We start from the raw sequence: 11,004 nt of genomic DNA on the forward strand, positions 1-11,004 counted from the left end.
CATAGCCCCCTTTCTCAGCTCCCTGTGTGTCCTAAGAGCTCCATCAAGCCGTGCACCATGACTCCTCTGGATGATGTTTAGAGTGTCCTCTGATATGAAGCACCTGCTTCTATGGACACGAGCAGCTCCAACACAGTCCTCAGCATCTTTCAGGGTCTGGTCACAGAAGAACTGCCACATCCTGTTTGGATCAGAAGATCTGTCCGTCTGGAAGTCCTCCAGCCAAACTGTGCAAATCCCAGAAGAGCAGTCTGATGTTGAAGACAGATTTAACCTGAGACACAGAGCAGATCCTCAACGAGGCAGCAATCTGTGGTCAGAATCCACAAGACCTACTGTTGTCTAGACGTTGTTTTCCCACGTGAACATGGATGGTCTTCTCAGCAGCACCACTGGGATGAGAACACCATGTCCAGCACGGTGCTTCAGGACAAGAACCGAATTAAACTGCGGTAAAAATGAGACAAACTGACGTTGACTTCCAGAAAGAATCTGTTACATTGAAATTTTTCATTTCTGGACTTTGGGTTTTTATTCAAAAATAAAATGAGTTTTCTTTGAATGTTCCCTCTTTTTTACAGTGTGTCCATGTTGATCTAAGTCAACTAGCCTTGGCGTTATCAGACATCAGGACCCTGGTTGCCGGGACAACACTGGTTCACCCTGACAGTGTGAGATAAAGTGAAAGTTCCAGACTGTGATCCTGGTCTGCTGTAGTACAAACGCTTCCAAGAACAGACCATTTACACATGTGGGTCGCATCCCAGCTATAGGCCAACCACAGCTCGGGCCTCGGCTAATCCTACGTAGGCCAGGCAACAGAGCGCTCATGTCAAAATGCAAACAGAGCGGATTGCGAGCATTTAATCTGATGGTTGAGATGAGGGTCATTGTTATTCTGACCACTGTCCCGACCTTGGACCTCCATTTGTCCTAACGTCTGCTGCAGATGAACACCAAACGTTTCTCACACTGAAAACAAAAAGGACCATTCTGCAAAGTGAAAATCCAGCATGTGCTGAGATCATTCCTGTCTTTTGGAGCAGCGTGTGTGTGATCTGTGCCGTGTCAGGGTTTGATGGCTCCCGCCTGGTTAGGATTCACGAGTTTCCTCCTCTGTGGAAACAAAGAGGTGTTTGAGAGAAATGCAGTAGCAGACACAAGAACACACATATGTCCTTCATGAAGGCTGGAAACAGTAGACGGCTACCAGCTGCACCTGCAGTTGCCATTTGTGGCCGCCATGTGGCACTGTGTGACAACACATGTCCTCTGGTCGGGTTCTGTGATGGCCTCATGAAGTCAAAATAAAAACCCCTGATTTCTGCTTTGACATTTTTACTATTTTATTACGTTACAAATAATATTTTATAAAATTTGAGCTAGTTCACTGAGTGGACAGGTGACGCTTTGATCCCTATGTGACGTTCTCACTGATCTAAAGATAATTAATTTCAAGGGTCACAAAAGGGTGGAGCCTATCCCAGCAGTCATGGTCACAGAGAGGAGGGGCTCACCCTGGACAGGACGCCGGTCCATCACAGGGACATGTCCTAAAACAATCTCATTTTCTGTAATCTGTGATAAATGCTTTTAAAGTTATCACACGGGCAACGGCGGCCTCTAGTGGCCACCAGGATCCCGAGAACACCATCAGAACCCAAAGCTTCTGAGCTGAATGATGTACAGTTTTACAGACGGCTGGAAACCAGTTGTGTTAATCTGTTCATCTGAGACGACACGATTGAATGAATGATTGGGGCAATGTTGTTTGGAAAAAATTTAGTTTAAAAAAAAAAAAGTTTAAAAATTTTAAAGAAACTTTTTGCGATTTTATTCTTACAGGCAACAAAGTGAATTTTTCAATAAAAATTTGTTTGATGGTGTCATAACCAGAAATCACTCAAACATGAAATGAATCTGAATGTTTCCACCAGTCTAAATAAATATGAGCTTCTATTTCTGACGTCCTTTTACATAACGCCTGTCCTCAATCTCTTCCCGTTTCCATGACAACATCACATTGCTTAAACAGTGATACTGGGGAAAGTCACATGTGGAGTGATCGTCTCTGCAGCACCTCGGACAGCGCCGCAGTGCAGAACGCACAGATGGTCTGTCAGCGACGCAGCGTCTGTGAACGTGCTTATCCACAGACACGTAACAGACTGTGCAAAAAGTCTGTCATCAAGGCAGAGTCTGTGAACGTCCTCATCCACAGACACGTAACAGACTGTGCAAAAAGTCTGTCATCAAGGCAGAGTCTGTGAACGTCCTCATCCACAGACACGTAACAGACTGTGCAAAAAGTCTGTCATCAAGGCAGAGTCTGTGAACGTCCTCATCCACAGACACGTAACAGACTGTGCAAAAAGTCTGTCATCAAGGCAGAGTCTGTGAATGTCCTCATCCACAGACACGTAACAGACTGTGCAAAAACCACCTACAGCAGTCTGTCATCAAGGCAGCGTCTGTGAATGTCCTCATCCACAGACACGTAACAGACTGTGCAAAAAGTCTGTCATCAAGGCAGAGTCTGTGAACGTCCTCATCCACAGACACGTAACAGACTGTGCAAAAACCACCTACAGCAGTCTGTCATCAAGGCAGCGTCTGTGAATGTCCTCATCCACAGACACGTAACAGACTGTGCAAAAAGTCTGTCATCAAGGCAGAGTCTGTGAACGTCCTCATCCACAGACACGTAACAGACTGTGCAAAAAGTCTGTCATCAAGGCAGAGTCTGTGAACGTCCTCATCCACAGACACGTAACAGACTGTGCAAAAAGTCTGTCATCAAGGCAGAGTCTGTGAATGTCCTCATCCACAGACACGTAACAGACTGTGCAAAAACCACCTACAGCAGTCTGTCATCAAGGCAGCGTCTGTGAATGTCCTCATCCACAGACACGTAACAGACTGTGCAAAAAGTCTGTCATCAAGGCAGAGTCTGTGAACGTCCTCATCCACAGACACGTAACAGACTGTGCAAAAAGTCTGTCATCAAGGCAGAGTCTGTGAACGTCCTCATCCACAGACACGTAACAGACTGTGCAAAAAGTCTGTCATCAAGGCAGAGTCTGTGAATGTCCTCATCCACAGACACGTAACAGACTGTGCAAAAAGTCTGTGAATGTCCTCATCCACAGACACGTAACAGACTGTGCAAAAAGTCTGTCAACAAGGCAGCGTCTGTGAATGTCCTCATCCACAGACACGTAACAGACTGTGCAAAAACCACCTACAGCAGTCTGTCATCAAGGCAGAGTCTGTGAATGTCCTCATCCACAGACACGTAACAGGCTGTGCAAAAACCACCTACGGCGGTCTGTCATCAAGGCAGCGTCTGTGAACATCCTCATCCACAGACACGTAACAGACTGTGCAAAAAGTCTGTCATCAAGGCAGAGTCTGTGAACGTCCTCATCCACAGACACGTAACAGGCTGTGCAAAAAGTCTGTCATCAAGGCAGAGTCTGTGAACGTCCTCATCCACAGACACGTAACAGACTGTGCAAAAAGTCTGTCATCAAGGCAGAGTCTGTGAACGTCCTCATCCACAGACACGTAACAGACTGTGCAAAAAGTCTGTCATCAAGGCAGAGTCTGTGAACGTCCTCATCCACAGACACGTAACAGACTGTGCAAAAAGTCTGTCATCAAGGCAGAGTCTGTGAACGTCCTCATCCACAGACACGTAACAGACTGTACTAACGATAATCGATAATAATTGTGTGTCTGGTAGGGTCCATATACGAGTATATTCGAACCAAGCTTTTGTTTGTGTCAGGACACCAAAACTAAGCTGAAGCTTATCTTCTGTTTAAAGTACAGGTGTGTTGTTGCCTCATCTTTTATGACATCATGATTTATGTAAATCAGCCTGTTTTCAAAAACTGAGCAGAACGCTGAGGACCCATTCTGGCCCCGTGTCACCTGGTTGAGACCCCTGATTTACAGTTGTATTTTTGAGTCCAGCCCCTCTGCAGAAGGAGTCCCCAACTGTCTCAGCCAATCACATCAGTTATAGAAAAACAAAACCACAAAGACGTTTGTTACGAAACCTTCTTGTTTCCATCAATCCATCTCTCTCTCTCTCTCTCTGTCTCTCTCTCTCTCTATCCCTTCTGTCTATCTATCTCAATGCGGCAGTGCAGCTTCAAAAGGAAGGACCCCCCCTCCCCCCGTGTGCTACGTCACTGTCCCCGTCTGTCCTTATATGGTATGGGGATACCCGTCGTCACACCCGGATGCTGTCCATGTTTGGGCAGCTACGAAGCGCGCGGCGGGGGGAATCCCTGCACCAATGAGGGCCGACTGGGGGTTACCAAGGAGACGGAGAGTATAAAAGGCTGAGAGAGCGGAGGGAGCCCGGTATCCTCAGCACCACCGAGCAGCGTTAACGGAACCGGTCGGCACCACTCACACAATGCTTCTGGAACGTGAGGACAGCTTCATGTCGGAGTTCGAGGACGCGTGCAGCGCCTGGGTGGACAGCGTGGGTTCGAGCCTCAGCGACCCTGCGGACTCTGACGTGGGCTCCCCTTTCAGCCAAGGTGCGTGACGCTGCGTGACGTGAACGTTCGCGGTTCGGTTCGGTTGTGTGTGTCTGCAGAGACTCTAACTCCCCTGTGTGTGTTTTCAGACTCGGATTTCTTCTCAGACTTCAGTGACTGCTCCTCTGACGGGCTCTCACCCTCGCTCAGCGGCACCGGCGGATTCGTCACCGAACCGGAGCCGGTGCCGACGGCGGCAGGTCTGAGCAGCACCGCGGACGCCATCCTGAACATGATCACAGAGATCGTGGGGATCTGCACCGAGATGGAGCACCAGCCCCCGACCACAGCCCCCGGACCCTCCGAGCCTCCGTGCTTCGCTTCTGCGTCACAGCCGGTGGTCGTTAAAAGTGAGTTTATGACGTCAAGCTGCAGCAGCGGGTGTGAGGCACTGCTTCCAGTCACTTCTGCTGCGGACGTGGACTTCTTCGAGTCTCTGCTGAGCAACGAAGGCCCTCAGGGTGCTCTCAGGTCCGTCGCTGACGTCAAGCAAGAGCCGTTAGGGCTGGAGGACTGGATCAAGAATTTGCCGGGGACCGGGGAGATCCTCAGCAGCTACGTCATCAGCCGCCAAGTCAGCGCCTCCCCCTCCTCCACCCTGGACGCACAGCTGCTTTCCTCCCTCTTGCAGGGCGCGTTCCCTGTGGTCCACCTGACCGCCGTGCACGCGCCAGTAGCTCCCAAATCGTCCCGTGCGGGCAGAAGAGCGCCCTCTAAAGGGGGTCTAAAGGTGAAACCCTTCCCGTGCTCCGTGCAGGGCTGCGAGCGCCGCTTCTCGCGCTCCGACGAGCTCAACAGGCACGTGCGCATCCACACCGGACAGAAGCCGTTCCAGTGCGCCATCTGCGCGCGCAGCTTCAGCCGCAGTGACCACCTGACCACGCACATGCGCACGCACACCGGGGAGAAGCCCTTCTCATGTGACGTGTGCGGAAAGCGCTTTGCACGCAGCGACGAGAGGAAGAGGCACGGGCGCGTGCACGTCAAGCAGCAGCTGCGTGCACAGATGATGGCGGCCTACTCTCTGGCCGTGAACGCGCCCGACGTGTAATCAGTGCGCGTGGGCGTGGATTTAAAGTCCGTCTAGAAATGGGAGAAAAAGTTCGGGATTTGAACCGACAACCTGATGACGTCACAGGATCGATTTTCGAGTCCAGATTTTGGCGAATGCGCAGCGGTCCATTCTGGAAGGACTGCTGCTGCACGAGGACCGGGGAGGTTCAGGTCTGATCCGGATCAGCCGGATCATCGTGGTGGTCTGAGGTTCAAACCTTCAGAGACAGTTTTAAAAAGCATGTTTGTTATCAATTATTTTATTATCAATGCTTCTGTCAATTGTGACGCTATTCATTACGACTTCACTTTAATATTCATACAGTGAACAAGAAAGAATTATTTTCATGACTCACCAATATTCTCAGTAAAAGATCACCTTGTGTTGGAAAAACAAAAAAAACAACAAATATAAGAACTTGATTAATTGATTATTAGAATCACTCCATTTGTTTTTGCTTCAGATTTGAAGTAAAATGTTTTTAAAATGTTGAGAAATGTTTATATTTGATGTCACTGATTCTTTGTAAAATATTTATATTTTTATAGTGTTTGTTTACCTCTGTTGTTTATTCTGCAATATGATGTTTCTATGTGTGATCACGTCACTTTTCTATTGCGTGCAAATCCTCTGACTGGACTTATATTGTGAGCTGAGCTCTCAGCAGCTCATGTGACGTTACCTCGTTCTGCATGGAGGCTGTCAATAAAACAAACAAGCAAATAAAAAAACCTGCTTCTTGACCTTTGTTGTCATCTCTGACACCATCACCGCCAGCTTCCTAACAGTGCACGTTGTCATCTTCAACAGTTCATTTGCATTGTTGCCACATTTTCATCAGCAGTTTGTGATGTCGTCACTGTCGCCTGTAACCTCATCGTCATTGACTTTGTGATCTTCACCCTCATTGAGTTTGTGTTGTCTTTGTCGCCTGTATCTTCACTGTCATTGAGTTTGTGATGTCACTGTCGCCTGTATCTTGACCGTCATTGAGTTGGTGTTTTCACTGTCAACTGTATATTCATCGTCATTGAGTTTGTGATGTCACTGTCACCTGTATCTTTATCGTCATTGTTTGAGATGTCGTCACTGTCGCCTGTATCTTCATCGCCGAGTCTGTGATGTCATCACTGTTGCCTGTATCTTCATCAACATTAAGTTTGTGATGTCACTGTTGCCTGTATCTTCATCATCATTGAGTTTGTGTTGTCACTGTCGCCTGTATATTCATCGTCATTGAGTTTGTGATGTCACTGTCACCTGTATCTTTATCGTCATTGTTTGAGATGTCGTCACTGTCGCCTGTATCTTCACCGTCATTGAGTTTGTGTTGTCACTGTCGTCTGTATCTTTATCGCGAGTCTATGATGTCGTCACTGTCACCTGTATCTTCATCATCATTGAGTTTGTGTTGTCTTTGTTGCCTGTATCTTCACTGTCATTGAGTTTGTGATGTCACTGTCGCCTGTATCTTCACCGTCATTGAGTTTGTGTTATCACTGTCGTCTGTATCTTCATCGCGAGTCTGTGATGTCATCACTGTCGCCTGTATCTTCATCAACATTGAGTTTGTGATGTCAGTGTTGCCTGTATCTCCATCGTCATTGAGTTTGTGTTGTCACTGTCGCCTGTATATTTATCGTTGCCAAGTTTGTGTTGTCACTGTCGCCTGTATCTTCATCGCCGAGTCTGTGATGTCATCACTGTCGCCTGTATCTTCATCGTCATTGACTTTGTGATGTCACTGTCGCCTGTATCTTCATTGTCATTGAGTTTGTGTTGTCACTGTCGCCTGTATCTTCATCATCATTGTTTGAGATGTCAGAACTGTCACTTGTATCTTCATCGCAGAGTCTGTGATGTCGTCACTGTCACATGTATCTTCATTGTCATTGACTTTGTGATGTCACTGTCGCCTGTATCTTCATCGCCGAGTCTGTGATGTCATCACTGTTGCCTGTATCTTCATCAACATTAAGTTTGTGATGTCACTGTTGCCTGTATCTTCATCATCATTGAGTTTGTGTTGTCACTGTCGCCTGTATATTCATCGTCATTGAGTTTGTGTTGTCACTGTCGTCTGTATCTTCATCGCGAGTCTATGATGTCGTCACTGTCACCTGTATCTTCATCGTCATTGACTTTGTGATGTCACTGTCACCTGTATCTTTATCGTCATTGTTTGAGATGTCGTCACTGTCGCCTGTATCTTCACCGTCATTGAGTTTGTGTTGTCACTGTCGTCTGTATCTTCATCGCGAGTCTATGATGTCGTCACTGTCACCTGTATCTTCATCATCATTGAGTTTGTGTTGTCTTTGTCGCCTGTATCTTCACCGTCATTGAGTTTGTGATGTCACTGTCGCCTGTATATTTATCGTTGCCAAGTTTGTGTTGTCACTGTCGCCTGTATCTTCATCGTCATTGACTTTGTGATGTCACTGTCGCCTGTATCTTCATTGTCATTGAGTTTGTGTTGTCACTGTCGCCTGTATCTTCATCATCATTGTTTGAGATGTCAGAACTGTCACTTGTATCTTCATCGCAGAGTCTGTGATGTCGTCACTGTCACATGTATCTTCATCGTCATTGACTTTGTGATGTCACTGTCGCCTGTATCTTCATCGTCATTGTTTGAGATGTCATCACTGTCGCCTGTATCTTCATCATCGCCGAGTTTGTGATGTCATCACTGTTGCCTGTAACTTCATCGTCACTGACTTTGTGATGTCACTGTCACCTGTATCTTCATCATCACTGACTTTGTGATGTCACTGTCGCCTGTATCTTCATCGTCATTGAGTTTGTGTTGTCACTGTCACCTGTATCTTCATCATCGCCGAGTCTGTGATGTCATCACTGTCGCCTGTATCTTCATCAGCATTGAGTTTGTGATGTCACTGTCGCCTGTATCTTCACCGTCATTGAGTTTGTGATGTCACTGTCGCCTGTATCTTCATCATCATTGACTTTGTGATGTCACTGTCACCTGTATCTTCATCATCATTGACTTTGTGATGTCACTGTCACCTGTATCTTCATCATCGCCAAGTCTGTGATGTCATCACTGTCGCCTGTATCTTCATCGTCATTGACTTTGTGATGTCACTGTCGCCTGTATCTTCATCGTCATTGAGTTTGTGTTGTCACTGTCGCCTGTATCTTCATCATCATTGTTTGAGATGTCAGAACTGTCACTTGTATCTTCATCGCAGAGTCTGTGATGTTGTCACTGTCACATGTATCTTCATCGTCATTGACTTTGTGATGTCACTGTCGCCTGTATCTTCATCGTCATTGTTTGAGATGTCATCACTGTCACTTGTATCTTCATCGCAGAGTCTGTGATGTTGTCACTGTCACATGTATCTTCATCGTCATTGACTTTGTGATGTCACTGTCGCCTGTATCTTCATCGGCGATGATATCCTCTAACGGTCGAAACATCGCGACGGAGCACTTTTATCAGCTAACTTTCATTAGCGTTGGCAAGCTAACTAGCTTGCTAACGCTTTCGTTTTTATTTTTTATTTATTTTTATTTTTATTTTATTTTAGCACCGTTGTCGTGCGTTCGCTGTTGTCGTGCGTTGCCTGTGCTGCTTCATGGCCTGTTTGGTGCCTTGATTGGGGCACTCCTTCTGCTGAATCACCTCTGGATTATTTGCACATTATTCACTTTGTGTGTTTTTGGGAATCCGCTAGCTTAGTGCAGCTACTAGCTCTTAGCCGATTTAGCATGGCGGCTTCTCCTGTCTCTCCTGCACTTTTCTGCTCTGGGTGTGAAATGTTTAGTTATTCCTCGGCCTCCTTTAGCAGTAACGGTACTTGTAATAAGTGCAGCTTATTCGTAGCTTTGGAGGCCAGGCTGGGGGAATTGGAGGCTCGGCTCCGCACCGTGGAAAATTCTACAGCTAGCCAGGCCCCTGTAGTCGGTGCGGACCAAGGTAGCTTAGCCGCCGTTAGTTCCCCCCTGGCAGATCCCGTGCAGTCGGGAAAGCAGGCTGACTGGGTGACTGTGAGGAGGAAGCGTAGCCCTAAACAGAAGCCCCGTGTACACCGTCAACCCGTTCACATCTCTAACCGTTTTTCCCCACTCGACGATACACTCGCAGAGGATCAAACTCTGGTTATTGGCGACTCTGTTTTGAGAAATGTGAAGTTAGCGACACCAGCAACCATTGTCAATTGTCTTCCGGGGGCCAGAGCAGGCGACATCGAAGGACATTTGAAATTGCTGGCTAAGGCTAAGCGTAAATTTGGTAAGATTGTAATTCACGTCGGCAGCAATGACACTCGGTTACGCCAATCGGAGGTCACTAAAATTAACATTAAATCGGTGTGTAACTTTGCAAAACAATGTCGGACTCTGTAGTTTTCTCTGGGCCCCTCCCCAACCAGACCAGGAGTGACATGTTTAGCCGCATGTTCTCCTTGAATTGCTGGCTGTCTGAGTGGTGTCCAAAAAATGAGGTGGGCTTCATTGATAATTGGCAAAGCTTCTGGGGAAAACCTGGTCTTGTTAGGAGAGACGGCATCCATCCCACTTTAGAGGGAGCAGCTCTCATTTCTAGAAATCTGGCCAATTTTTTTGGATCCTCCAAACTGTGACTGTCTAGCGTTGGGACCAGGAGGCAGAGCTGTGGTCTTATACACCTCTCTGCAGCTTCTCTCCCCCTGCCATCCCCTCATTACCCCATCCCCGTAGAGACGGTGCCTGCTCCCAGACCACCAATAACCAGCAAAAATCTATTTAAGCATAAAAATTCAAAAGAAAAAATAATATAGCACCTTCAATTGCACCACAGACTAAAACAGTTAAATGTGGTCTATTAAACATTAGGTCTCTCTCTTCTAAGTCCCTGTTGGTAAATGATATAATAATTGATCAACGTATTGATTTATTCTGCCTAACAGAAACCTGGTTACAGCAGGATGAATATGTTAGTTTAAATGAGTCAACACCCCCGAGTCACACTAACTGTCAGAATGCTCGTAGCACGGGCCGGGGCAGAGGATTAGCAGCAATCTTCCATTCCAGCCTATTAATTAATCAAAAACCTAGACAGAGCTTTAATTCATTTGAAAGCTTGACTCTTAGTCTTGTCCATCCAAATTGGAAGTCCCAAAAACCAGTTTATTTGTTATTATCTATCGTCCACCTGGTCGTTACTGTGAGTTTCTCTGTGAATTTTCAGACCTTTTGTCTGACTTAGTGCTTAGCTCAGATAAGATAATTATAGTGGTCGATTTTAACATCCACACAGATGCTGAGAATGACAGCCTCAACACTGCATTTAATCTATTATTAGACTCTATCGGCTTTGCTCAAAAAGTAAATGAGTCCACCCACCACTTTAATCATATTTTAGATCTTGTTCTGACTTATGGTATG

At 46.6% G+C, this 11,004-nt stretch overlaps 1 protein-coding gene across 1 annotated transcript; it reads left to right on the forward strand.

The window, feature by feature from the left end:
• The first annotated feature begins 4,222 nt into the window (after window positions 1-4,222).
• Window positions 4,223-5,882, forward strand: LOC117504988 (early growth response protein 1-B-like). Its single transcript, XM_034164492.1, has 2 exons — window positions 4,223-4,556; window positions 4,616-5,882. Exons 1-2 carry the CDS (start codon window positions 4,430-4,432, stop codon window positions 5,605-5,607), a joined length of 1,119 nt encoding a protein of 372 aa, XP_034020383.1. The 5' UTR covers window positions 4,223-4,429; the 3' UTR covers window positions 5,608-5,882.
• The last annotated feature ends 5,122 nt before the right edge of the window (window positions 5,883-11,004 follow it).

This window comes from Thalassophryne amazonica, chromosome 23 (assembly GCF_902500255.1).
Source record: "Thalassophryne amazonica chromosome 23, fThaAma1.1, whole genome shotgun sequence".
NCBI lineage: Eukaryota > Metazoa > Chordata > Actinopteri > Batrachoidiformes > Batrachoididae > Thalassophryne > Thalassophryne amazonica.

Coding starts and splice junctions, on each gene's coding strand:
- LOC117504988 (XM_034164492.1), top strand. CDS start 4,430: ATGCTTCTGGAACGTGAGGACAGCTTCATGTCGGAGTTCGAGGACGCG. Junction 4,557..4,615: donor GGGCTCCCCTTTCAGCCAAG/GTGCGTGACGCT, acceptor GTGTGTCTGCAG/AGACTCTAACTCCCCTGTGT.